The 27,879-nt window shown below is 58.7% G+C and overlaps 1 protein-coding gene and 1 long non-coding RNA gene across 3 annotated transcripts; one reads left to right on the top strand and one right to left on the bottom strand.

The window, feature by feature from the left end:
- Positions 1-1,304: 1,304 nt before the first annotated feature.
- On the bottom strand, positions 1,305-5,533 carry LOC138815308 (putative uncharacterized protein C5orf58). The gene is made up of 4 exons (XM_070004646.1): positions 5,476-5,533; positions 4,821-4,870; positions 3,808-3,904; positions 1,305-1,526 (listed from the first exon to the last, which is right to left on the bottom strand). The coding sequence occupies exons 2-4, from the start codon at positions 4,845-4,847 to the stop codon at positions 1,426-1,428; spliced, it is 225 nt and encodes a 74-aa protein (XP_069860747.1). The 5' UTR covers positions 4,848-4,870; positions 5,476-5,533; the 3' UTR covers positions 1,305-1,425.
- Positions 5,534-5,579: 46 nt separating this feature from the next.
- Positions 5,580-27,640, top strand: LOC138815309 (uncharacterized). 2 transcript variants are annotated; one of them, XR_011368283.1, is made up of 3 exons: positions 5,580-5,710; positions 10,718-10,896; positions 27,389-27,640. It is a non-coding gene; the product is annotated as an uncharacterized lncRNA (long non-coding RNA). The 2 variants fall into 2 exon arrangements; XR_011368282.1 differs by lacking the exons at positions 5,580-5,710; positions 10,718-10,896 and adding an exon at positions 23,779-24,230.
- The last annotated feature ends 239 nt before the right edge of the window (positions 27,641-27,879 follow it).

Raw genomic sequence — 27,879 nt, forward strand, 5'->3', positions numbered from 1 at the left:
GTGGCTAATTGGAGAGAAGCGTCTCATGGGGACTTTTGTGCCCGGGCTGGCTTTGAACCAAGACCCTCAGATATCAGGTTCTGAGCAGTTAAGATTTTAAGTGTGAACCACCGGCACCGGTTCACAGGTGAATCATTCTGTTAATTACAAGTTAAAAATTACTAAAACATTTTCTCAGCAGCAGTCATTTAAGAGGCTTCTTTCTTATTTAATCTGTTTAGCTGGAGAAGTTTTCGTGTACTTTTTATGACAAGATAAATGCATACTGGGATAGCTTCCTAGTGTTTTTGGTTTATTTAGTCCATACTATTTTTTGTTTTAAAGCAAAGCCACAAATACCAAGAAGCCTTGTAAGCTGAGGGGCCTCTTTGGTGTCAACTCCCTGGTTTGAGGGCGCTCTCCCCGCCCCCAGCTCCACTGTGGCACAGGCCCAGAGCTGGGGCCCTGGAAGGCCAAGGGCAGTGCTCCTACTTACACGGCCATCCCTTTCCTCTTATGTACTGCTGTGTCGAGTCCACCGTCTGTGGCCCTGGTGCTTTGGTGGCACAGTACTTCATGAGCGGAGCACAGCAGAGGACTGCTTGCCTTATTAAGGTAGCTGAGCAGCACACACAGAGATCGCAAGTGTCCTCCCTCACCTAACTTTGAACCCTGAGCCTACTCTGATGATGGTATCATGATCTCCCAACAGTACCTTGTTTGGAACCACGCCTTTACATGTGGGTCTGATGGGGATACTGCTTCCCTATTTTTCAAATCCCCAACTCTGCCATAGGCCCGCTCTGTTCATCCTTCTCAAACTGGCATTATTTGGAAGGATCGTAGTGTCTTATTTCCATTCCTCCTTCTGGCTGGGCCTCACCTCTCTTAACCGAAGGCTTCGGACCTCCGCTGTACCAGTCCATGTGGCACAGGGCAGTCAGGGGCCCTCTGTGAAATGTTAAACATGGGTGGAGACACAGGATGTCTCGTTCTGGAGGCCTCTAAAGGCAATGTAACCTGGAGCTGGGTGCTGCCTCCCACCTAGCCCCAGCTGGAGGAAACAGGTCTGTGAGGGCAGACCTCAGACACCCAGTAGACAGCGGATAGGCTTTTGGAAACCCTGAAATCGAAGTCACATGACCAAGTGTTTTAGAGCTGGTAGTATTTGGTGTTTGGTACCTGCTAACTGAAGTTCTGGTTAGTTTAAAGGTAAAAAGGCAACAAAGGTTCCATGGCAAACTTCCCATGTCCTGTACACTTGTACCAACAGGGAAGTAAATCAGCCACCGTGTAGTAACACATTAAATTACTACGGAACAGCCTTCAGAAATATGAAACGTTTATTCAGAACTCTTTTAATGATAGAAGTGTATTGGTAAACTCAATCATTCAGCTATTTAGCTTAGTAACAAAGTCAGCACAATAAAACGGTGATGGGAAACGTCAGACGGAGTTGTTGGGTTCTTTTGGTTCCTTTATGTGCTTTATCTTCAAAGGCTGCTCCAGCTGCACAGTCAGGTCACAAAGCAGTAACTGAGCATGCTCTGGGAAAACAGAAAGAGATACTCTAGTGCCTTGTATTCTCTCTTTAAATGGCTGTTTCTAAGTTTGTTTCCAGATGACCACTGATCAAATCGCAACTTAAGTGGACCCCATTGTGACTTACTCTTCAAAGCTGGGTCTTATGTAACACACAATATGCCCCTTCCTGCAAGCTACTCTGGTCAGTTAGTAATTGTATTACTCTCAAGTAGGAGTGAGCATTTCTATAGTGGGAGTGAGTTGTCCCTCTGGACTGACAGCTCTTAGGGACTGTTAGCAAGCTACCCTCTCATCACCCTGGTAACGGCAGTGCCTGGGCAATGGAGAAGAGGGCTTGAGGGCTTGTATGGGTGCTCTTACTCCACAATTCCTACACGTTTCTCTTTTGGTCTGCTGCCTTGTTTGGTGGGATATAGCCTCAGTTTGTCCCAGGAAGGGGATTTATATATCTAAAAGCTTCTATCTGCTAATGCTCAATTTGAAGGTTCACTAGCCTTAACACTCAGGCTGGAAATCCCATTTCCTCAGACTTCCAAAGGCGTGGCTGCAGAATCTTCCAGCATTTAGTATTCCTACTGAGAGGTCTCATGGGATACAAAGTAATTTTCCATCCCCATTTTCTCTCCAGAATCTTGACTGTCCTTTTTATTCCGCTAAGCCTGGACATTAGTATTTAGGGAGGATGTAGGGATTTAGGGAGTGTTTGCTTAATCCTCCATATTTACCAGTTTTCCTTCTAGTCTTGTTCTACAAATTCCTGATATTCTAACTTCCTGAGGGACCCACACAACTCTTCAGGAGTATGTCTACCACATTTATTATGATTTTACTTCATGACATACTTGCCAAACTACAACAACTCGACAATCAAAACTGGATCTAATGCTTCTCTACTTAAAACCAATTCAAACATCCAGACAACTGAGTTTGATAAACATTTTCCAAGAACCTTTTATAGGAAGACACTGTGCCAAGTGCTGGGAATATCTTTAAGGAGGGTTCCATTGAGCAGGGACAGAAAAGCTGTAAACATATAATTATAACACAGTGTGCTAAGAGATAATGTCTATGGGAAGAAGGGAAAACATTCCAAGCTCAAAATGTTCCCAGTGGAAGTGACCTAGTCAACTAGTAAGGATTGTTAACCTGGTAGGGATTACAGCGGTGGGATTTCAGAACACGTATGTAAGGTTCAGACACACAAAAAAGCATCCTGAGCACACGAAGCACTCTGTATGTGTGAGCACAGTGCATTCTAGGAGTGCTGGACTTATTCTAGAGATAATGGTGGACTAATGAAGGTTCTCAGAGGTTTACATTTTAGAAAGAAAATCTTCATTCAGGTACAGCACCTCATCCTGAGGGGTCCACACTGGTGCTGGCAGTTCTCTGATTGTGTCTGCTGGGAGTTTCCTCCCATGAAACATATCTGGCCAGGGAAAGGGAGGGGGGAAAGTGCAAAAGCCTGGGACAGGCTGTGTAAGGAGACCAGGCAGGGGTGCTGTATGGCCCCTGGAGGCAATGACTGGAGCCGTGACACTGTGAACCTGGGCTGGGACCTGCTGCTCCTGACTGCATAAGGAATATGTGGTAAGGCTGTTACTTGGTTACTGTTAGGGGAAGGTATCCACATCGAGGCTAGCTACGATAACCACATGGTGTTCTTAGAGTAACTAGACACTTAGGGTCATTTTCACAGTCAGAAAGAGGGCCTGGACATGAAGCAGTGGGGCCACAGATGTCACCTGGGGACTGGTCGGGAAGGGGCCCAACACAACAGGGGAGACTGAGACCTCTGGCAAACCGGGGAGCTCCCCAACACTTCCGTGTTTGGTCAGGGATGGATCGGCTCTGAGAGTATTTAATTTACAGAATGTTGCATGTTTAACAATGCATATATGAGTGGAGCGACCAAGTGCCACGACCAATAAGGCCTACTATTACTCCATGAATGTTTTAAAAACGCACATGCTGACATAATTCTAGTTCTTCCTTCAAGGTGAACTTTGGGGGCTCAGTAAGGGTTCATGGATAAAGACACTGGATGTCACAGTTGTTCCATGTAAATTACATGGCTTAGGTGGCCTGGTGGGAGCCTGCTAGCATTGGAGTAGGATCAGGTCTGCTAACTCTTAGGCCATCTTTATACGCCCGTTCCTCGGCACTGCAACTTGGCGTAATAGGGCAGTCCTAACCAGTGGGGGACCATGCAGCGGAAGCAGGCGCGAGCGCCACCATTGATTCTGCAGCCGACAGGCAGCGTTCCAGGGACTCCAGGCTCACCTTTCATGCGCCTCACCTCCTTAGAGATGGTCTTGAGGTTTTTAATGATGGTCTCCACCTTCTGCTTATGGTCCACAGCCTCATGACCGCGCTCGTTCTTAAAGAAACACAGGGTACACGTCAAAAGCATTCGTTAGACACACCTCCCGGGATGTCTGCCCTGGGTCACTGCGGGCTGCTCAGTCCCACTCTGCTCAGTCCTGCTCTGCTCAGTACCGCCCGCTGCTCAGTACCGCCCGCTGCTCAGTACTGCGCGCTGCTCAGTACCACGCTGCTCAGTACCGCCCGCTGCTCAGTACCACGCTGCTCAGTACCGCGTTGCTCAGTACTACCACGCTGCTCAGTACTACCACGCTGCTCAGTACCGCGCGCTGCTCAGTACCGCCCGCTGCTCAGTACCGCGCTGCTCAGTACCAAGTACCGCGCTGCTCAGTACCAAGTACTGCGCGCTGCTCAGTACCGCGCTGCTCAGTACCGCGCTGCTCAGTACCACGCTGCTCAGTACCGCGCGCTGCTCAGTACCGCGCTGCTCAGTACCACGCGCTGCTCAGTACCACGCGCTGCTCAGTACCGCGCTGCTCAGTACCGCGCTGCTCAGTACCGCGCTGCTCAGTACCGCGCTGCTCAGTACTGCGCGCTGCTCAGTACCGCGCTGCTCAGTACCGCGCTGCTCAGTACCGCGCGCTGCTCAGTACCGCGCTGCTCAGTACCGCGCTGCTCAGTACCGCGCGCTGCTCAGTACCGCGCGCTGCTCAGTACCGCGCTGCTCAGTACCGCGCGCTGCTCAGTACCGCGCTGCTCAGTACCGCGCTGCTCAGTACCGCGCTGCTCAGTACCGCGCTGCTCAGTACCGCGCTGCTCAGTACCGCGCGCTGCGCGCATTCCCCCACCCCCCTTCCCGCGTGCGGCCCACTCACGGGCGGTGGAAGGCCGCCCAGGTGAGAGGCCAGGGTTCCACGTTAGCTCTGCCGTGGGATGACCGGCCACTCGCGGGCTAGGCGGCCCGCACTCACCTCGCGCGGGCCCCGCACGCCGGACATGACTGCGCACGCGCCTCTGGCTCCTGCAAGACAAGCGTGGTGGTCGGCGCGCTGCGTGTCATGCTCTGCGCATGCGCTGCGCACCGCCCCGTGGGGGGGAGTTCCTCACGTCGCGCATGCGCTTCCGCGCCGCCCTGACGGGGAATGCTCCAGAAGCAGAGCTGACCCCCGCCCCGCCCAGGCCCGCCTCGTGCAGCCGAGGCCCACGCGGACCCCGGGGTCGGCCGGGCCCAGCGCGAGGCGAGGCGCCGCCCGCCTGGCCGCAGCCCGTGCCCGCCTACCGGCCCGCCGCCGCCATCTCCCTCACAGGCCCAGCGCGCCCGGCCTGAGCGGCCCGACGGCGGCCCGCGCGGCTGAAGAGGGCCGAGGAGCCGCCGCCCCGCCCGCCCTCCCGCCCGCCCAACGGTCAGGACCTGCAGCCGCCGCCCGCAGCTCCCCAGGTTCCAACCGCCCCAGCACGCACAGGGGGAAGTGCGCCTGCGCCCCGCGGCCCCGCCCACGCCCCGCGGCCCCGCCCACGCCCCGAGGCCCCGCCCACGCCCCGAGGCCCCGCCCACATCCCGCGGCCTCGCGGCCTGACTGGCCCACTCCTCAGCCGGCTGCATCCGGATTGGCCAGTTTTTCTCACCACAGAATGGCGGCAGTTGAAAGTCCCGCTTCCCCCTGCGGCGCTGGACTTGTGGAGAAGGTTCTGGATGCCAGACTGCAGATCTCGCGAGAGGCTGTGTGAGTTGACGTGGCGGCAGCGGCCTGCTACCTGCTGTGCCTACCCCAGGCCCCTGGAGCCGGGACGGGCCCCACCCTCGGGCGGGCGCGGGGTGAGGCCTCCCCGGGGCCGCGAGGTCCCCACCGCGCGGACTCAGGTGAGCACCGCGGCCGGACGCGCTGGACGCGGGTGGGTGGGCAGGCGAGGGGAGGCGAGGGGAGACCAGGCCAGGGCAGGCCAGGCCAGGCCAGGGGAGGCCAGGGGAGGCCAGGGGAGACCAGGCCAGGGCAGGCCAGGGGAGACCAGGGCAGGCCAGGGGAGGCCAGGGCAGGCCAGGGGAGACCAGGGAGGCCAGGCCAGGGGAGGCCAGGGCAGGCCAGGGGAGACCAGGCCAGGGCAGGCCAGGGCAGGCCAGGGGAGACCAGGGCAGGCCAGGGGAGGCCAGGGCAGGCCAGGGGAGACCAGGGAGGCCAGGCCAGGGGAGGCCAGGGCAGGCCAGGGGAGACCAGGCCAGGGCAGGCCAGGGGAGACCAGGCCAGGGCAGGCCAGGGCAGGCCAGGGGAGCCCAGGGGAGGCCAGGGCAGGGCAGGGGAGACCAGGGAGGCCAGGCCAGGCCAGGGGAGGCCAGGGGAGGCCAGGGCAGGCCAGGGGAGACCAGGGCAGGTCAGGGGAGGCCAGGGCAGGCCAGGGGAGACCAGGGCAGGTCAGGGGAGGCCAGGGCAGGCCAGGCCAGGGGAGGCCAGGGCAGGCCAGGCGAGGGGAGGCGAGGGGTGACCAGGCCAGGGCAGGCCAGGCCAGGCCAGGGGAGGCCAGGGGAGGCCAGGCCAGGGCAGGCCAGGGGAGGCGAGGGGAGGCCAGGCCAGGGCAGGCCAGGGGAGGCGAGGGGAGGCGAGGGGAGACCAGGCCAGGGCAGGCGAGGGGAGGCGAGGGGAGACCAGGCCAGGGCAGGCGAGGGGAGGCGAGGGGAGACCAGGCCAGGCCAGGGGAGGCCAGGGCAGGCCAGGGGAGACCAGGGCAGGCCAGGGGAGACCAGGGGAGGCCAGGGGAGGCCAGGGCAGGCCAGGGGAGGCCAGGGGAGACCAGGCCAGGCCAGGGGAGGCCAGGGGAGGCCAGGCCAGGGCAGGCCAGGGGAGACCAGGGGAGGCCAGGGCAGGCCAGGGGAGACCAGGGAGGCCAGGCCAGGCCAGGGGAGGCCAGGGGAGGCCAGGGCAGGCCAGGGGAGACCAGGGCAGGCCAGGGGAGGCCAGGGCAGGCCAGGGGAGACCAGGGAGGCCAGGCCAGGGGAGGCCAGGGCAGGCCAGGCGAGGGGAGGCGAGGGGTGACCAGGCCAGGGCAGGCCAGGCCAGGCCAGGGGAGGCCAGGCCAGGGCAGGCCAGGGGAGGCCAGGGGAGGCCAGGCCAGGGCAGGCCAGGGGAGGCGAGGGGAGGCCAGGCCAGGGCAGGCCAGGGGAGGCGAGGGGAGGCGAGGGGAGACCAGGCCAGGGCAGGCGAGGGGAGGCGAGGGGAGACCAGGCCAGGGCAGGCGAGGGGAGGCGAGGGGAGACCAGGCCAGGCCAGGGGAGGCCAGGGCAGGCCAGGGGAGACCAGGGCAGGCCAGGGGAGACCAGGGGAGGCCAGGGGAGACCAGGGCAGGCCAGGGGAGGCCAGGGGAGACCAGGGCAGGCCAGGGGAGGCCAGGGGAGGCCAGGCCAGGGCAGGCCAGGGGAGGCCAGGGCAGGCCAGGCGAGGGGAGGCCAGGGCAGGCCAGGCGAGGGGAGGCCAGGCGAGGGGAGGCGGGACGGAAGCTGGGCTCCTGCGCGCGCAGGGGACGGAGGTGGAGAAGCCGGGACTCGAGCATGTGGTTCCCAGGACGACGCCTGCCCTGGGCTGAGGGCCGGTCCCCCTGCCATCAGACACGCACACCCCACAACCAGGCCTTGTGACAGCCAGCAGCACGGTCTGGTGGCCATCTTATATTCCATTTACCTGGTGTAAGATCTCCTGGCGGACGTGCAGTGGAGCTCCAGCCCGGTCACTGCTAGCTCTGCCATTCTGGGTCTAAGGTCCCACTCGTGCGTGGGCCACTGCAGTGATGGCCTCCCTATTTTAAATTTGCCTTTAGCATGCAAATTTAAAGCCCATCTACCAGCAGCGTAGATAGAATAAAACGTAAAACAGAAGTAATGGGAAAAAGGACAATGGGACCAGGACCGTATTCTGAGTCATTAGTTGAACTTGCAGCCAGGTACAGTGACTGCAACCAGACGCTTGTTGAAATGAGTTCTTACTGGGTGTTGGGCGTTAAATGCAGTCCAGCACCACTGAGGCCTTCTGGAGACTGTCAGAAGGACACTGCGAGGGGGAGTCCGTATTGTTTAGTGCCTGCTGTACTGTGTGAAACATCCTTTGTACCACTGACACAACGTGTCCCCCTCAGACCACCAGCACGGTACCCTTCCCTCCTAAGAATTCTCAGTGTGCGTTGTGCGCCTTTCCCAGTTCCAGGCCCAAGCCCTGGTTTTGTACCAGGTCTTCATGTTAATAGAAACACTTGCAAGTGTCACTTTTCATTGTGTGCAGAGCATCCCTCAACTCCCTTCCTGAGTGATGAGAAGGATAAAAATGAGTACAGAAGACCCGAGACCAAGTGTCTTTCAGCACGCCCCATGTGTGGTGGGAGCCTAGTCTGTCTGTGTGATTCGTCGTTTTCCTGCTATTTTCTCTGCAGTGGCTCTCAGATGCCTACGTGGACATCCTCATCCCAGTGCCTTAGAGTAGGAGAGTATGTGGAGGCTTTTTAACAAGGTGATTGTGCTGAAATGGCATGTCTGAGTGTCCCTTTGATGAGAAAGTCTGACACACAACCACACACACAGATATTCACCCACAGGCAAAGACCCGGGTGGAGATGGCACCCTGTGTTGGCAGAGGAGAGAAGCTGGGAGGAGGCCCACTGCTGACGGCTTGCAGCGGCCGGTCGCCAGCTCTGTGGTATTTTCTTATGGTGGCCTAGGAAACTAGTGCTTCGTCTCTTGAAATGATGAGTGCATGGTGGCTTCACAGGTTATCGGCCTTGGCCATGTACACCCAAGCGTACGTTAACAAAACAAAACAAGACAAAAAGCATTGGCATTGCTTTTTTTCTTTTGGCAGACTGGGGTTTGAACTCGGTGCCTTACACTTGCTAGGTAGCTGCTCTACCATTTGAGCTGGGGCCTAGTCCTTTTAGTTACCTTCCCGGTGGAGCCTTGAGTTTTTGCATGGGGTTGGCCCCAGACTACTTGTTGTCCCCTGGTAGCCACCGTCCTATATGTGTTCCACCACTATGTGTTGAGATGGTACATAGTGAATCTGTAGACCAGGCTCGCCTTCTGGTATTTCTGTCCTCAACTGATTTATTAGGGCCAGTAATGGGCTGGAACTCAGGGCCTCCCATTCTTACTTGACTTTTTTTGCTCATGGCTGTTGCTCTACCACTTGAGCCACACCTCTAGTCTGGCCTTTTGCTGGCTGTTTTGGAGATGAGTCTCACAGACATTTCTGCCCAGGTTGACCTGGAGCTGTGGCACCCGAGTAGTTTGGATTACGGGCCTGAGGCCCCAGCAAGCATCATCTGGCATCAGAGTGGTGCAGAGCTGGTGAGGGCAGCAAGACAGCAGTCACGGAGGGTGAGGGCCAGGGCCAAAGCCTGGGCCACAGGGGTGCGGGGGCAGACAGGGGGAGAGGGCCGAGAGCCCGGCTGCCCCCTCACTGCTCCTGTCCAGGGTGAGCCGAAAGCTGCTGGCCCGCTGAACAACAGCACAGGGCATTGATTATTTTGTTTGTTTGTTTTTGGTGGTGGTTCTCGGGCTTGAGCTCATGGCCTGGGCGCTCACTGGCCCTACGCACTCAAGACTAGAGCTCTGCCTCCACTTCTGGCATTTTGCTGCTCAATTGGAGGTAAGAGTCTTATGGACTTCCCTATCCAGGCTGGCTTTGAGCTGCGGCCCTCAGATCTCAGCCTTCTGGGTAGCGAGGAGGACAGGTGTGAGCCACAGGTGCCAGCCGATGACTTCTTATAGATTTGTACCACTGTATTAGGAACAGCACATCACTAAATGGCTTGTTACTCACAAAAAAAATCAACTTTGTGTTTTGTTAAAATAAGCATTTTAGGAGAATAAAAGTTCAACATTCAGGAAAATGAACTATAATAATCTATTCCATGAAATTATCTTGGAGCAATGATGACTGCTTGTTGCTGGGTTTTTGTTTATTTTTAGTAAGAAAATAAAACTTTAAAAGCATGATCTGCCACTTAATGCTTGAGATCCTAAAAAATAAAATCTATCTTCCTTAATAAGTTTGCAGATATACTTGCTAGAACCCAATCTGGCTGCAGTTGTTGATGCTGCTTTCTTAATCAAGTAAGAGATTAAAAAGCTGGCAAATTACCCCATAAAGACAAAAGCTGTTTCAGAACAAGGTGATTAAGTGGTTTATGGAGCCGAGTGTGAGAGCCTCAGTTAGCTTTATTACAGATTCTTGACATAAAGCCTGAGTTTTCAGGAAGACAGATTGAGTAAATTCTGTTACTTCTGCTGGATCTCCGGGCTCCCATTTCCCTCTCCGGTCTGCTTCTTGTGAACTAACAGTGCTGGCCTCTGTGTCTGAGGACCTCTGCTGCCTCATCCCGGACTTTCCGGATCATGCCGTTATACAGCCCCTGGGTACGTGATTTTGAGCGTGCACAGCCTTTACCTGGACAGCATGGGCACAGCCAGGAAGATGAAGGAGACTCCTGCACGCCCAACGCTCCTGGCTCTCTGCGTGTCCCCTTCCACAAAGGAGGCGAGAAGCGAGAGGCGGACAGCCACGGCGAGCTGAGGGGAAGTCGGCCCCTGCCCGGCTTCTCTCTGCTTAGGTGGACTTCTTTTCCTCCAGGGAAAGCACCTGTGAAACACTGGCATTCATGAGATTATGCATTTCTTAGCAGACTACCTGAAATGTTTTCACTTCTCATAGGAAGCTACTCAAAAAAGATTGCCAGATTAAAAAGAAAGAAGTTAAAGTCAGCTTTCAGACAAGAGCAGGCTATTGTTGAGTGTGGAGTGGCACATGCCTCGCTCAGGATTTGAGATTCAGATTTAACTGGGAATCCCATGTTGTTATTTGCTGAATCTGACAAGCCTCTCTCACAAACTTAGGAGAACCGGGAGAAAAGAAGAGCAAGCAGCAGGAAAACGTGTACATTAGAGGAGCAGAAGCCGGGTACCGGGGATTGTTGGTGTTTGCAGGAGACTCACTGCGTCAGATCGCAGCTCTCCTCTTCTTTCTGTAGCCTGTGATGCCGGCGGATGGGCAAACGCTGATTGCATTCAACGAGGTACTGTGGTTTCACGGCTGCTTTCCATGTCCTGTTGTGTGAAAACTCTGTGCTGGGCTTTTTATTCAGCGAGGCACAGTCATGCACAAGTTGTGTTCATTTCCAAAAATCCACCGGTCAGGGAACACCAGTCTCTGTCCCCAAATGAAATAGGTTTCCAAGTCTATGTCAGCCATTCACCCCAACAATACTTCTCTGTTTATGGGAAGCATAGATCTTGGCGGTGTGCTCTCCCTGTGGGCTTTACGCCTCACCCCCACTCCCAGCCCTCGTTAGTGCTCATGCAATGAAAAATAGCATCATTATGAAGCCAGTTACACTTGAGTCTAAGTGTGTGCTTATTTTTTGTGATGGAAAGAGAAATGAATTTGAGTTAGAAGAATATCCACCCAAATGTTAAGGACGATTTCTTTCAGCAGCTTAGTTTAATCTCTTCGGGTCCTCTCTCTGGCTGGCGCACCAGTGGGCGTGCTTCTTTAAAGAGGGCTTCTGGAACTTTAGGGGGTGTGTGAGAGAATGCAGGTTTAGGTTTAGAGAATGCTGATTTAGTGCGTCTGAGGTGAGACTCCCCAGACCTGTGCGTTTTGCCTGGGTGGAGCGTCGCCACAGATCTCCAGTGCGTGGCCACGATGGAAACATTTTGGCTCCCAAACCAGAATCAGGAGAATAATTTCCCCTTAAGTATGTAATTTTAGTCCTAAGATGACATTCACTTAATTAGGGTGGAAATGATTGGGAGTAAGGCCCCTGCCCAGCTGGGAACAGGTGCAGCCGTCCGCTGCCAGGTTCTCTAGGTGGTGCCCTGTGCCGGCAGAAGTGCTCACCGTGGCCTTGTTCTGTGGCTGAGGGAACTGGCCCCTGCGATCGTGGCATCCTAGAAGGCTGGAAATCAGATCGCGCTGCTGCCTTCAGCCGTATGCCCAACTTAGCCACGTTTCTGGCCTCTGAGCCAGAGTGGGGGGTGGGGGAGTGGATGAGCTGGAGAAACCTAACCCTGGCGTCCTGGCCCGAAGCACCCTCCGTTCTGACTGCCTTCTGATCCTGGCAGCTGTTTTGGAAGCCGGTGCCAGGCTGGCAGCTGGCAGGGAGCGGCACGTGGAAGGGACTATGGCACTCTCTCGGCTGTGGATCATCATTTGAATAAAAACCAGATGACTTAGGATCTGTCCAAAGTGAAGGATGTTTTAATACTTCACGTGTAAAAACACGGATGTTTTGCTTCTTTTTTATTAAACAGATTTTATTATTTTCAGAATCATGTCAGCGTAATCGTTTTACGGGCAGATGAAATATTTAGCCCCCTGCCATGGGAGTTCTTCTCCAGCAATTACCATGTGGCACGTTCACTGTAATTGGGTTCCCACCTAGGATTTTTCCCTGGGTCTGGGTAATAAGTGAAATATGACCAGAATTTAAATTTGTCAATTACAAGCACACGTAGTGCATAAACATACCACAGAGCCATGAATTCCAGACCATGGGCTACTGCTGGGGGCAGAGCCTGCAGACGGGCAAGCAGAGCCTGGCCCCTTCCACTGGTGTGGAAGCTCTCGAACGCCTGCTTTGCCCGGCCCTGTCCCTTGACTGTGGGGTCAGGACGTGGCAGGCCGGCAGGCCGCTGTCACAGGCAGCTGTGCGGGGTCAGTAACGGACTGATGGTGGTGAACTCTGAGAGGAGTTGAGACAAGGAAAGGGGGGCTTCCATCTCCTAAGCATGCGGACTGCTGTGTGTGTGTTGAATCTTTCTGGAAGCATCTCTTCCATGCGGTGCTGTTGTAGGCATGTCACCAGCAGACGGTCTATGATGCGGCGGACGAACAGACAGGAGCTCACGGGCCCCACAGCGATGCGGACACGCGCCGCCCCGAGCCCCGGGGAGCTGCAAGCAGTGCAGCTTCTGGTGACTTCTCTGTGTGAACATTATGGGGTGTACTTGTACAAACTAAGAAAACAAAAGCATCACTGGCGGTGCAGTCCTCGGGGACCACAGGTGCGTCCCGTGCCTCTTAGGAGACGCGTCAGCTGGACGCTGGCAGGGATGGAGGCGGGTGTGGGGTGTGAGACGTGGGACGTGGCTGGGGTCCTTCTCAGGAAGGGACATTACGGCTGAGAAGCGAAGCAAAGAGCACTCCAGACAGAGTGTCTGGAGGGGCTGTGTGAGGACAGTGCAGCCCAGCAGGTAGAGCGACGGAGGGGACCGCGCCGGCAGGCGGAGGGGCCGGCTGAACGCCCACAAGGAGCCGTGTCCAGAATTGCGCTGCTCCCCCGTCCCTCACAGAAGCCACTGAGGGGTCTGGCGCATGTGGGGGTGGCCGCGGTGGCCGCCGATGTGGTTGTGTTTGTGGCCTCATGATGGAAACAGGCTTGGGGGGGACGAGAGCAGGCAGCTCTGTCCGGAGTGCGTCGTGGCTAGTGTGGAGGCTTGTGGAGGTGGGAGGGCGGGGCTTGGCAGGGGCTGCGTGGGGAGGGAGGTGGTAGAGGCCTGTGTCAGCACAAGGTGGCAGGTGAGGCAGCCGGGCTGGGTGCCTTCTCCCCGCTGTCCCGTGGCACACGGGGCACTCGTGTAGGGACGGCCTCCCCTGCAGCCTCTCAGACTAACCCCATCCCAGAGACCACCCAAGGCTTCTGTCCCCCCCCGCCCCCCCCCGCTGGGCTGCAGTGAGCTGTGGCTGGGCTCCTTGGCCGGTTCCAGGACCGTTGTCCCTTTTCATCCTTAGAGCCCCCAGAGGGTGCTTGAGTCTCAGCTAGTATCAATCTGTTGCTTCTAGAGCTTTCCACGTAGTATTTTCTGGCACGGCGGACCTTCGATAGGTGAATGACAATGGAAAGGGACAGAGAAGGTGAAGAGGTTGGAGTGCAGTGAGCCCAGAGCAGGCCCGCCTGGGACCCGGGCCGGGAAGGAGTGTGCACGTCTCCCACGGCAGGGAGCCAGTGCACAGGGCCACGGTGTGGGATTCGAGCCAGAATACGCCAAAAGGACTTTCAAGAAGGAAGTAGAGGTTCTGGCAGCCTAGTGTGGTTGAAAGGACCCAGGCTTGGGAACCAAGCGGTTCAGGGTCGGATTCTGGTCCTCCACCTGCAGCCTCTCTGGACCCCAGCACCCTGGTCTGTAGGGTGGGGTAATTTCAGTACTTACCTAGCAGGGACTTGGCAAGCCCATGTTCAACCACCGCACATTAATGCACCAGCTCCCTGTTTGTGGGGAAAGAAGGCTGAAGAACTTGTCTGGCCAGCCAAGAAAGTGCCAGGGGCTGGGACGATCTTTCACCTTGGCCTTGAATTCTGTCCCGTAAGGACTCTTCTTCCTGTGGTGGATTCTGGAATGAGGAAAGAGGAAGTTGGCTATTGGGGGGGGGTCCCCTCTCAAGCGGACAGATGTCCCCCCAGGCAGGTTTAACAAAGAGCTCTTTTTTATTATTGTTATTATTCTTCATGATTTACAGGATGCGTCACAAAGCCTCTGGGCACAATCTTGAGGCAGAGTGGAGTTAATAAATTGGATCTGTTTCCTGCTTAATTCATGGCTCTGACAAAATTAAAAATGGAGATGGATGGGAAGCCTAAGAAAGCAAAGTGTCCCAAAGCCTGGACTCCTAAGGGTGTTTGGGGGGGGGGGAGGATAGGGGGTTGGCAGGTGGAGCAGGACCCAGCAGATCAGTACCTGAAACAAGCCCAGCCAGGAGCCACGGAGACTTCCACGGAGGGAGAGGCCTGAAAGGGACCTAAAAGAATGACTGTGAAACAGAAATCTTCCTCCCGGCCTCCCTTATCTCTGTCTCTCTCCCTGCTCTGCACCCCTCTCCAAAACTACTGTGTAAGGCTCAGAATAGTGCTCCCTCAGAAAAAGAGCAACCAAAACCATCGCCTGTCATCTCTACGAGGAACCATAACCACTAACATTTCCTGCTGACAGGACTGCTCTCACCTTCCCTCTCTATTGTTCAGCTTTTGAAATGTCCTTAGTGTTCAAGAAAATTGAACAAAAAATCCTATGTTATCCCTTTCAGAAAGAACCCAAGTAATCCCTGTTATGTAAACTCTTGGAGAGAAGGGTCTGTCCAACCCAGTTGCTAAGCCATTAGTTGCCATAGCAATGCCTGGCCCCAGAGGCCATAAACAACCATCCGACTCCAGCTCGGAGTACAAGCCAGTACCAGCTCCCTCAGCGCTCCCCTCCACACCAGCAGCTCCTCTCCTGCATCCACGGGAGGCCACACCAGGGGGCTGAGAAAGCAGAGCCAGGCTGAGGGCTGGGGTCGCCTTCGGTCTCCCAGGGAGCTGGGGTGAACTGTTCCTTCTCTCTCTGTGCTCTCTCCTCTGTCTTCTTGGATGCTGTGACCCAGGGCAGGGTAGGTGAGGGGCTTTTAGAGGAAAAAAATCTCAGTACATTCTGGACAGCTCTTTGTCATGTTGTATACGGCAGAGGAACGTAAATACTGGAAGAGAATGTTCCAAATGCTTGGTAGAAATTATCTCACTTGATTTTGGCAAAAATACTGCAGATGAAGAAACAGGTGCATAGAATAAGTGACTTATCCAAGTTCCCTGACCAGAAAGTGGTAGAAATGGATGGTTGTTTGTCTGGTTAGTTATTGGTTGTCCATTTGGTTGGTTGGTTGTCTGTCTGGTTGGTTGTCTGCTTGGTTGGTTGTCTGTCTGGTTGGTTGTCTGTCTGTCTGGTTGTCTGTCTGGTTGGTTGTCTGCTTGGTTGGTTGCTGTCAAACCCATGCTGTCTTATTTCTTCGGCTGCTGATGTGTCATTGCTTGCAGAACAAGAACGGACACACACAGAGCTCTGATACTCCTCGGCAGCTAAGCGTTTTGCATGCATTATTTAATTGCTCTGGTTGGGCTAGGATGGTGAAGCTGAGAGCCACTTGTGTCTGGCCGGCCCACGCCCCGTGGTGGAGGACGGAGCCTGGAACCCTGTGGTGATTAAACCCAACACTCTCCTTGGCAAATGAAGAGCCAGGCCCCGGGCTGGACTACTTTGCTCCAGCCTGGCAAGGAAGGTGGACTTCATGACTCTGCACTGGCTTGCTGTGCCCTTTACCCTCAAGGCCGAGTCCCAGGGGGACTAAGCAAGTGCTCTTCAGATGGTGCCGGGTGTGAGATGATAGTGGCTCGTCTCCCCAGCCTGGCTCTACAGAGTCCGGGGAAGCTCCTCTGGGAGGGAGGGCGGGAGGCAGTGTGGCCGGGGAAAGGATGGCATGCTGGGTTGGGGCTCCTTTCCAGGGAGCCCTGCGCGGCAGCGTCCTTCCCAGTTACCACTCGGGTCAGTGGGGTCTTCAGTCCTCTCCTGTTCCCTCGTTGGGGTAGAAGCGGTACCGTCTTGTTTTCAGCCAGAGATGCGCCCCACAGCTCTCTGCTTGGCCCAGCCCTGCCCGCACCGCGGCAGGCCGCCTCCTGGTCGGGTGTGCCCAGTGCATTCGCTCCCCGGTTCTGACTCACCACCCCACTCATCCCCGAGCGCCTCCCCGGCCGGTAATTGCTTCATGTATTATGCATGGGTGCGAGGCCTGTCTCCCTGCCCTCTAGAATGTGAGCGTCAGGAGGACCGGATGGGCCATGCGGCCAGCCGGCCCCAGGAGAGCCGGCTCAGGCCTTCATCCAGGCCGAGCACACTCTGTCCTTCTGGCAGCTGGCCTGGTTGGTTTTCTTGGGAGTTCCCACTGTGGCTGATGGTCACAGCCTCCGTTTTCCTGCAGAGGCCTCCTGTATGTCCACCAAAATCTGTGTCCATCTGTCGTGGGACGGAGAGCGCTGGGGGTGTAGCCTCCCTCCGCGGAGGAGTCCTTGCCCGGCCACGCCCTTTGTAAGGAGCTGGGGTGCTCCCCTCACAGCGGGTGGGCGGAAGGAGAGCGCGGTCACTGTGCACGCCAGGACCGGCAGACGGCGCGGGAGTCCCCGAGTTCCTGCCGTCCTTGGAGGACACGCTGCACGGGACGTCTCATCCCCCCGGGCCAGAGCACCGGGCCCTCCCCGCACACACACACTCAAGGCCTGCCTTCTCCTCCTCCTAGTTCTGGACCTCCAGGCGGCTCCCAGAACTCCGTGTTCATCCTCAGTGTGTTCATCCACAGACCCAGTTCCTGGGGTCGTGGTGAGGAGGAGGCGGAGTGAGGCGCTGCTGGGCAGGCGCCGGCCGGTGTGTGCTGTGTGCTCTGTGACGGCGGCTCACCCCCAGGTCTGCCGGGAACTCCGCAAACAGTGCAGAGTCCGGCTGCTCAGCCCCTCCCTCCCTTGTCTGGCTAAGCCGTGTCTTCCGGAAGCAGTTGTCCAGATTGATTTTTACTTCTATTTCCATCTATAGTGGAAAATTTGTACTGGTTATTGACTTTTCAACTCACCACAGCCCATCTGGACAGTGTCCCATGCCCACCCTCCAGAAACTGGGGGAGGGGTCCTCTATGCCCGCCCTCCAGGGCTGGGGGAGGGGTCCTCTATGCCCACCCCTCAGGGCTGGGGGAGGGGTCCTCTGATGCCCGCCCTCCAGAAACTGGGGGAGGGGTCCTCTATGCCCGCCCTCCAGGGCTGGGGGAGGGGTCCTCTATGCCCACCCTCCAGGGCTGGGGGAGGGGTCCTCTGATGCCCGCCCTCCAGAAACTGGGGGAGGGGTCCTCTATGCCCGCCCTCCAGGGCTGGGGGAGGGGTCCTCTGATGCCCGCCCTCCAGGGCTGGGGGAGGGGTCCTCTATGCCCACCCTCCAGGGCTGGGGGAGGGGTCCTCTATGCCCGCCCCTCAGGGCTGGGGGAGGGGTCCTCTATGCCCGCCCTCCAGGGCTGGGGGAGGGGTCCTCTATGCCCGCCCCTCAGGGCTGGGGGAGGGGTCCTCTATGCCCGCCCTCCAGAAACTGGGGGAGGGGTCCTCTATGCCCGCCCTCCAGGGCTGGGGGAGGGGTCCTCTGATGCCCGCCCTCCAGGGCTGGGGGAGGGGTCCTCTATGCCCGCCCTCCAGGGCTGGGGGAGGGGTCCTCTATGCCCGCCCTCCAGGGCTGGGGGAGGGGTCCTCTATGCCCGCCCTCCGGTCCCCTTGCCGCCCCGTGGCCAGCAGGCCTGCGCCGCTCTTAGCACACAGCGTGGTGGCTGTCTCCTGTGCCTTGCCCAGGGTGACCGCACTTCATAGGACAGATTTGCTCCACCCTGGGTGCACATGCAGAGGTAGAACTCTGCATCCTGTTTGTGCGGTCTACAGCCACGCTCTGTCCAGCACCAGCCACGAGGCAGGCTGATAAATAGCTTATTTATGCAAACAGCACATGGCCACCCATGAACTCACGGTGTGGAAGCAGCAGCATGTGGGAACATGCTTGTCAAAACTGTCTGAGCGAGCTTATGAAGCTCAAGGAATGATGTGACGCAGTCACCTCGGCATCTGTCCCCCGGCTTGTGACATCGTGGCTTCAGACGGCACGTGACGTGACACCGACTGTCCCCGTCGGCAGCGTGCCCTGCGCAGCTCCGCCCTGTGTGCTGCGGCACTGCTTACCTGTCCCCGCGGAGGCTCCCCCGCGCCCGTGCCCGTGCCGTCCTTCATCCATCCACAGCCTCGACTGTGTGAGGTGTCGGGCCCAACTAGAAGGTGAATGCTGGTAGTGAAGGCCCACAGCCGCCCAGTGAGATCCGCAGTACTGGCTGAGTTTCAGCAGCGGCTCTGACGTAGCTGGTGCGTTCAGTAAGCCCTGTCCTGTGGGAGCACACACAGGCCCTTCGGTGTTTCTGAGACGGCTCGCTCACAACTCTCAGAGGCCCGGGAGAGAAGCAAAGCGCAGGTCAGCGCTCAGGAACGCTGCGCCTGCCACTCGCCTGCTCGTGGGGATCGGACGCCGTCGGCCAGTTGCCCTGTTAGTGAACATCGTCTCACAAGCACGGGTCCAGGCTGGGAACTGGAGGCTTTCTGTTGTCCTTGCAGTTGTATTCTCCTCCTCAAGGAGGCCCAATGACCTTGGGATGCGGAGGCCACCAGCAGGTGGGTGGAATGCTGCTGTCTCGTGTGGGCGTGCATGCTGCCGAAGGCCTTCAGCACTGCGTTCCTGGCATGCTAACGAGTCCCAGGTGACCGGCCCCCTTTGGCTCCAGCAGTTTGATGACCCTTGAACAATTCAGGCGTTGGCGTGCAGACCTCCCTCCCCATTCCCAGTGTAACCTCTGCCTTGCCCCAGACCTCACGTCAGTAGCTGGCAGGTCATATGCAGAACTGATAAACACGTTGTGTGCGTGTGTGACACATGATGAAAATACTCCAGAGCTTGGAGAGTGTACCCTTCACAGTGGTGCGCACAGTTCCCTGGCAGAACTCTGGCAGACACCCAAGTGGTGATGGTTTGGTCTCCCCATCACAGGGCGTGGTGTCGGCACACTGCCTTCACGCATCCTCCTGTGTCTTTGAGTCACTGCTGGGTGACTTGTGGTCGCACTACTGAGTGAGGGATGTGTGAATAGTGCTTGGATATGGCTTAGGGACTCATGAAAGCAAAATGGTGTGTGTGTGTGCCCAGGACAGACACTTCTTTCCCAGATATTTCCACTCATGGCCAGTTAGCATCGGATGTTTTCCCCAGATCCGGAGCACTGAGTTAATTTGAAGGGAACGCAGCGGGACCCCGCTCTGGCCAGCTCTGCACATGTTGGGTGTAGTTAATTAGGAGTGGCAGCAGGGGGTGCTGTTTCCCAACAAAGCCGAGCAGGCCAGCTTTGCCGCCTGTGAGGGTCACCCCCCTCCTCTTGTGGATGAGGACGTGGAGAGGGTCCCTCTCGGAACTCTGGGGCTCTCAGGGAGGCCCGGGGTCCGCCTCTTCCCAGGGCTGGCGCAGAGAGAGGGTGCTTGTGTGAAGGTGGCTGTGTCATCATTTTGGTTTGTTTTAATATGCACAACCCTGACTGCAGCCTTCTAGAACACGACTGGTTCTCATCAGCCAAGATTCACTCCCAGCCTGGGGTGTTGTCATGAGTACGGGCGTGAAGGGCACCGCCGGCCCACCGTCCACACCGGGGGGGTTGCAGCATGTGCTCCTTTTTGTGTGACCCCGCATCCCTGTCCCCTCCGGGACCTGCTGTGGCACTCGGTGCGGCTGGCCTCCCTGGGCCAAAGGCTGCCGCCGCTCCCCCCATCCTCTCAAACCCCGGTGCGGCACTCGGCTCTTCCCGTGTTCGTCTCTTTCACTGGGCTTTGCTGTGGATTCTGTGGCACACAGAGCTGCTCATTTGCTCCCGGGTCGTCAGCACGGGCTTTGGGGCAGAGCATCTGCCCAGAGGAACATGCTGGACAAGTAGAGATAGGCTAGCCTGCTGAGTAAAAACTGCGGGTCCCGGGGCCGCACAGACCGAGCCCTGGACAGATCCCGTCGGGTCGCCGGCGTGGTCGTCTTCCTCAGGGCCTGTCCCCGACTGCGGCCACGGGGCCACGTTTGACCCTGTGTGTGCACGTGCACCCGCTCACACGTACATACACACGCATACCATATGAGGAATGCTGTTCCGGGAGCTTCCGAAGGAAGCCCCTGCTAGATGAAGCTCGCCCTCGGGATCAGCCCGGGGCCTCGATCCAGACCTGGGGCGGTGTCCCGGCAGGAGGCTCCACCCCGCTGAGGATGGCTGAGCAGACTCCCCTCAGTCTGAATCCCGGCTTTCCAGGGAGCCCAGGGGCTCTAAGCACGCCACGCACCGCACCGGCATCTCAGGAGCAGCAGCCACACAGGAGGCGTAGGAATGAAACAGAGGCGTGGGGTGCAATGCGGTACGCTACGCCGCTGGCGCACCCCAAGCAGCGGGGCCGGATCTTGGTGCGAGACCATGGCGTTGACCTGGGCAGCTCACCTGGCTGATGGCGCCCTCTGCCTGTGCACAGAGCGGGAGGCGGCCGCGGGGCGCCCGGCCCCTTGGCGTGAAGCCCGCTGGCCCAGGCCGCAGGCCCCCCGGGAAACACGGCTTTGTGGACACCAAGGTGACGCCCGTGGCGGAGCCCAGAGCCCTCGCTGTGGGCCGTCTTCACCAACCGTGTTTTGGAATCATCTTTTCTCTGTTGGTCAAACAAACCCCCGCTGGGCGCGGCAGGCACGGGGGGGGGGGGGGGGGGGGAGGTTGGGCCAGCGGGTGGCTGTGAGTCATTGTTGATTGAAATTAGAGTCTCAGGTCTGCCTGACCATGGCTTCCTCATGGAAACTGTGTGTCACTGACCCCAGAGCAGCTGTGGGGCTCCTGACCCCCACCCCGAACTGCGTCTCCTCCTCCCCCTCCCCCTCCCTCCTCCTCCAGGACTGTGTCCTCCTCCTCCTCCCCAGGACTGTGTCCTCCTCCTCCCCCTCCCCCTCCCTCCTCCTCCAGGACTGTGTCCTCTTCTTCCTCCTCCTCCTCCCCAGGGCTGTGTCCTCCTCCTCCTCCTCCTCCCCCCCAGGACCGTGTCCTCCTCCTCCTCCTCCTCCTCCTCCTCCTCCTCCTCCTCCTCCTCTTCCTCCTCCTCCCCAGGACTGTGTCCTCTTCCTCCTCCTCCTCCAGGACTGTGTCCTCCTCCTCCTCCCCCCTCCTCCCCCTCCTCCCCCTCCCCCACCCCGCCCCTCCTCCTCCTCCCCCCTCCTCCCCCCTCCTCCCCCTCCTCTCCCTCCTCCTCCAGGACCGTGGCCCCACCCCAGTCCAGAGTCCCCCCCACCCCCCATCCCTCCTCTGATGTCAGCTGTGCTCCACCCCCATGCCCATTCTCCTGTGACTAGCCAGCCGCCAGCTGGGCCCTCCCACTGATTCTGGTCTGTTTCCCGGGCTCGGCTTCATGTTCTTCGTGGACGGCAGGGTTTTCTGTGGCTCTGGCTGCGGGCAGCTCTTCTCGGTGGGGCATGGCTTCTCCAGAGGAGCTGCCGGAGGCCGGGCTGGGGGGTGCGGCGGCCCAGCCTCCCTGCCCACCCAGCGAGCGAGGCCGGGCTGTGGGGGGCGGCTGCTTCCAGCCCCTTGTGCCCCTCGCGGGCGGCACTTGGCAGCCAGTCCCGTCACACTGCAGGGTCTGGCAAATGGGCCTCCACCTCCTCCCGTGCCCAGCCCTGCCCCCCGCTCAGAGGAGGCCAGGACGGAGGCCGTGGGGGGGTGCCTCTGAGTTCCCATCGGTGGCCCGCGTCTAGTGCCCGGCAAGCCCTCGGTGTCTCCCGGGTGCCATCTGCAGACTCCACCCAGAGCTCAGCACAGGGCTTTGTGAAAAGCCTTGCGCCAGCACTGGACGCGTGGAGCCTTTCCCCTCGGGAGGTGGTTCACCGATGGACAGTAGGGAGTTGTCCCCCTGGCCCACTTGGCCCCGCACGGTATTGGGGTGTCTTGGGTCTTGAGAAGGGAGTAAAATCACACAGGGAGATTGGGCAGCCTACTCACACCCACACACATTTTATCCAGGGACCCGTGCCTTTGCAGGTCTTGATAGTCATGGGGTTCTAGAGCCAGTGTCTCATTGTGCAGACGCTGACAGCACTGGACTGTGCGCCCCGTCTATGCAGAGCCAGTGTCTGCACAGACGCTGACGGCACTGGACTGTGCGCCCCGTCTATGCAGAGCCAGTGTCTGCACAGACGCTGACGGCACTGGACTGTGCGCCCCGTCTATGCAGAGAGCTAGTTAGAACACACACACACACACACACACACACACACACACACACACACACACACACACACACACACACACACACACACACTTTTTTTATTCCAGTCCTGGGACTTGAAATCAGGGCTTGGTACTGTCTCTGAGCTTTTTGCTCAAGGCTTGAGCTCTACCACTGGATCCCCACTTCTGACTCCACTTTTTTGGGTGGTTATTGGAGGTAAGAGTCTTGGGGAGGGACTGGGAAGGTGGCTCAGTGGTAGAGTGCTTGCCTAGTATGCATGAAGCCCTGGGTTCGAATCCTCAGTACCACATACACAGAAAAAGCTGGAAGTGGCGCTGTGGCTCAAGTGACAGAGCTCTAGCCTTGAGCATAGAGAGGCTCAGGGACAGCACCCAGGCCCTGAGTTCAAGGCCCAGGACCAGCAAAAAAAAAAAGAGTCTCAGCGAGTTTTCTGCCCAGGCTGGCTTCAAATCATGATATTCAGATCTCAGCCTCCTGCGTAGCTAGGGGTGTAGTTGTGAGACAGTGGCACCCAGCTAGAACTTATTTTCTTTTTTCTTTTCAAGAAATGTGATTTATACTGCTGTCTAAAATCTTACACATTTAAACCCAGTCCACAGAGAGTGAAACGCAATGCCTGTTGACTGTGGTGTGGCGTGACTTAGACCAGTGGGCGAAAGAACATGAGTATTTATTACTCGGCTGGGTCCGGTACTGTCTTCAGAGCTGGTTGAGCGTGTGTGTGTGTGTGTGTGTGTGTGTGTGTGTGTGTGTGTGTGTGTGTGTGTGTTGAACACCCCTTGGCCCTGGAGGGAGTTCCGTGCTGAAAAGACACAATGTGGGAGCCACGTCCTCTCCACGGTTGCTCTGCCCCACCGTGCCCAGACCATCCCGGCACTCCAGGCCACCATTTCCTGCCCCTCGGCGGCTGTCCAGGCCCTTGTGTGAGGCACAGTGACCAGCCTGGCAGGGCCGCCTCCATGCCCGGGGGTGGCTGTTTCAGGCGTGGACAGAGGTTGGTGGTGGTCTGTGGCTCAGAGGGGCGGGCAAGGCCGGCCGTGACCTTCCCTCCCTCCACTCACGTGTCTGTTTGCCAGAACACAGACACAAGTGGCCACCGAGAGTGTGTCCTAATGTCACAGACGGGTGTATTTTGCTCAGAAACATGCCCTGTTAGTTGTTGAAACCTTTGCTGCATTCCCTGAAACAAATGACACTAGTATATTTTCTTTTGGGGGCAGTCACTGAAAGCTTTTTATGTTGACAATGACAATATTATATTCCACAATCTATTTGCATGTCTCCATTCTGCGGGTTTTACGGCTCGGTATAAATCCCTGGGGCTGAGGCAGCTGAGCTCCACAGGGAAACCCAGGGCCTTCCGTCCTAGGCCAGGACAGGCGTGTGCATCCGACTGAAGCTGTGGAGAGAGGAGCCGAGGGGCTTGTGGGCACGCAGGCGGGCCCCGCAGTACAGATGGCTTTCCGGGAGCAATGGCGGAGCACGCACATCTCTGAGGTGCTCCCCACGCCCAGCCCCGCCAGCCCGTGCGGAAGGCCGGAAGCTTGAGCAAGGCCTCGGGAGGGTCTCGGGCGCTGAGCCTGGCACCCTGCACCTGCTCTCCCCCATGTGTGGAGCTCAGGAGCATCTTCCCCACTGGCCGGTTGGGGGCCGTGGAGCTGGGCCAGGGTGCAGGCACCCCTGAGGGCTCGCTCTGTGCTACGCACGCTCTCTTAAATCCTCACAAGTCCTTCCAGGTAGGTGCTGCTGTCGCACAGGTTACAGGCCAGGAGCCAAGGCCTCCGCGCCAGGGCCGACTGTGGGGGCCGGAGCTCGGGGCCGGGCAGGTGTGCTGTGCTGTTGGGGAACAGAAGGAAGCGTGCTGCGTTGTTCTCAGGAGGCTGTGGGTGGCGGGCGCCCACCGGTCCTCGGGCCAGGCGTGGAACGGCTGTGCTTCGTCTGTGCAGGCCTCGCTCCTGGGCCGGCACGGGCAGGGCGGCAGGCGGGACCTCCAGGGGAAGGCTCTGTGGCCGGCTCCTCCCCGCGGGCGCCCGCTGCTCCTGGGCTGCCCGGCTCCTCCCCGCGGGCGCCCGCTGCTCCTCGGCTGCCCGGCTCCTCCCCGCGGGCGCCCGCTGCTCCTGGGCTGCCCGGCTCCTCCCCGCGGGCGCCCGCTGCTCCTCGGCTGCCTGGCTCCTCCCCGCGGGCGCCCGCTGCTCCTGGGCTGCCTCTCCGCGGAGGCAGGTCCCCCCGGTGGGGCACAGGAGCATGGATTCACGTGGACCGAGACCCACCTGAACGCCTGTTTTCAAACTGAGCCTTTAGGTATAGCACTTGGAGTGAGATTGCCCCTTTTGTTTCCCAGGTAATAGAGTCCTATCTTCCCCTGTCCCCCTTCCTCCAGAGAAGTCTGCCTGCGTGTGGAGCTTGGCCTCCCGGCACCCGCAGGAGGGGATCCTTGATGGTCACGTCTCGCCGAGCCGAGGCGCGGGGTGTGACACTCGGGCTGAGCGGGCATAGCGGGGGGCAGACCGCCCAGCCGACCTCGGAGAAGGCCTTGATTCCACTGTGCTTTCACTTGAAACACCCGGGCAGCGCCCCGCCAGGGCTGGGGGCTGGGTTTCTCCGGCAGCAGTGGCCGGCCCATCCTGGGCTACGTGCTCAGCATGGGCCCAAGGGCCAGACAAGAGGCCGGCTTTAGGTGACACCAGGGCCTGCCTGTCCTGGGCAAGCCTCATTCTGTGTTCTGTGTCTTGTGTGGATTCTGGTCTCTGCTTTTAGAGCAGACCCAGTTGTGGAGCCTTAGCCAGTGCCCGGCTCGGGTCAGGTCGTGGTAGCTTTATCTCCTTTGAACAGCCTTGCTCCTGTGCGGGTCTAAAGGCAGGGTAAAAAGTTCATACGAACGCGAAATCACTTGAGATTTCTCCCGTGCCTGTGTTTGTTGTGTGTGTGACTGGACGTCCCCCACCACGCTGCCCGTGTCCCCCTGAGGTCTGGGGAGCCCTGGCTGGGCTTCTCATCTCCCACGGCTGTTCACCGGAAGCTGTGCTGCATGCGGCCTGGACCAGGCCCTGGGCCCAGAGCTGACGGTGCATCCCTTGATGGGCTGGGCCGCAACTGGAGCCTCACCAGCTCTGGCTGTCCAGGGCTCTGCTGTCCAGGCTCTGCTGTCCAGGGTCTGCTGTCCAGGGCTCTGGCTGTCCAGGCTCTGCTGTCCAGGGCTCTGGCTGTCCAGGGCTCTGGCTGTCCAGGGTCTGCTGTCCAGGGCTCTGCTGTCCAGGGCTCTGCTGTCCAGGGCTCTGGCTGTCCAGGCTCTGCTGTCCAGGGCTCTGCTGTCCAGGGCTCTGCTGTCCAGGGCTCTGCTGTCCAGGGCTCTGGCTGTCCAGGGCTCTGGCTGTCCAGGGTCTGCTGTCCAGGGCTCTGCTGTCCAGGGCTCTGGCTGTCCAGGGCTCTGCTGTCCAGGGCTCTGCTGTCCAGGGTCTGCTGTCCAGGGCTCTGGCTGTCCAGGGCTCTGGCTGTCCAGGGCTCTGGCTGTCCAGGGCTCTGCTGTCCAGGGCTCTGGCTGTCCTGGGCTCTGGCTGTCCAGGGCTCTGGCTGTCCAGCGCTCTGGCTGTCCAGGGCTCTGCTGTCCAGGGCTCTGCTGTCCAGGGCTCTGGCTGTCCAGGGCTCTGGCTGTCCAGCGCTCTGGCTGTCCAGGGCTCTGCTGTCCAGGGCTCTGCTGTCCAGGGCTCTGGCTGTCCAGGGCTCTGCTGTCCAGGGTCTGCTGTCCAGGGCTCTGGCTGTCCAGGCTCTGCTGTCCAGGGTCTGCTGTCCAGGGCTCTGGCTGTCCAGGGCTCTGGCTGTCCAGGGTCTGCTGTCCAGGGCTCTGCTGTCCAGGGCTCTGGCTGTCCAGGGCTCTGCTGTCCAGGGCTCTGCTGTCCAGGGCTCTGGCTGTCCAGGGTCTGCTGTCCAGGGTCTGCTGTCCAGGGTCTGCTGTCCAGGGCTCTGCTGTCCAGGGTCTGCTGTCCAGGGCTCTGCTGTCCAGGGCTCTGGCTGTCCAGGGCTCTGGCTGTCCAGGGCTCTGCTGTCCAGGGTCTGCTGTCCAGGGCTCTGGCTGTCCAGGGCTCTGGCTGTCCAGGGCTCTGCTGTCCAGGGCTCTGGCTGTCCAGGGCTCTGGCTGTCCAGGGCTCTGCTGTCCAGGGTCTGCTGTCCAGGGCTCTGGCTGTCCAGGGCTCTGGCTGTCCAGGGCTCTGCTGTCCAGGGCTCTGGCTGTCCAGGGCTCTGGCTGTCCAGGGCTCTGCTGTCCAGGGTCTGCTGTCCAGGGCTCTGGCTGTCCTGGGCTCTGCTGTCCTGGGCTCGGCTGTCCAGGGCTCTGGCTGTCCAGGGCTCTGCTGTCCAGGGCTCTGGCTGTCCAGGGCTCTGGCTGTCCAGGGCTCTGCTGTCCAGGGCTCTGGCTGTCCAGGGCTCTGGCTGTCCAGGGCTCTGCTGTCCAGGGCTCTGGCTGTCCAGGGCTCTGGCTGTCCAGAGCTCTGGCTGTCCAGGGCTCTGCTGTCCAGGGCTCTGGCTGTCCAGGGCTCTGCTGTCCAGGGCTCTGGCTGTCCAGGGCTCTGCTGTCCAGGGTCTGCTGTCCAGGGCTCTGGCTGTCCAGGGCTCTGGCTGTCCAGGGCTCTGCTGTCCAGGGCTCTGGCTGTCCAGGGCTCTGCTGTCCAGGGTCTACTGTCCAGGGCTCTGGCTGTCCAGGGCTCTGCTGTCCAGGGCTCTGCTGTCCAGGGCTCTGGCTGTCCAGGGCTCTGCTGTCCAGGGCTCTGGCTTCTTCAGGCTCTGGCTGCCCCGGCTCTGCTGGCTCTTCTATCTCACACAGTTGGGAAGCAGACTTCAGTTGCGCGTGGTGGCTGCTGCCTTGTTCCCACAGTGCACTGACCTGTTTTCCTCTCACCAGGGCCTCGGGCTTGCGTCAGGAAATGGAGGGAAGGGGCTGCGTCACCCTCCTGAACCTGCTGAAGAGGCCAGACCGGGAGCAGCCATCTGGTGGAGACGGGGCGGCGTGTGAGTTGTGCGGCAGCCTTTCTTCATCTTGAACTGCAAATCCTTGGAAACCTGAGGCAGGCTCTGAATCAAGCCTAATTAAAATTCACTCCGTTAGGGCCATTACTTAAAACCAGCTCTTTGTAATAAAGCTGTGTAACCATAACGAAGCCCCAGGAATGGAATCAGGCGACCATGGCCGGGCCTGGTGCTGGTGGGGCAGGTGGAGACTTCCAGAATGGAAGCAGTGTTAACTAGCCGAGGGTGGTTGTGGGGGCTTGTGGAGTGTCGCGGTCACGGGTGGCGGTGGTGCTTACCTGGTGGCTGGCTGGTACCTGACCGATGGTCAGGGGCAGATGGTCTGGGGCTCTGTGTGTTCCTGTGCCGCCCTCCAGCGGCCACTAG

This window comes from Dipodomys merriami, unplaced genomic scaffold (genome assembly GCF_024711535.1).
Source record: "Dipodomys merriami isolate MVZ:Mamm:240054 unplaced genomic scaffold, mDipMer1.0.p SCAF_636, whole genome shotgun sequence".
In the NCBI taxonomy this organism is placed as follows: Eukaryota; Metazoa; Chordata; class Mammalia; order Rodentia; family Heteromyidae; genus Dipodomys; species Dipodomys merriami.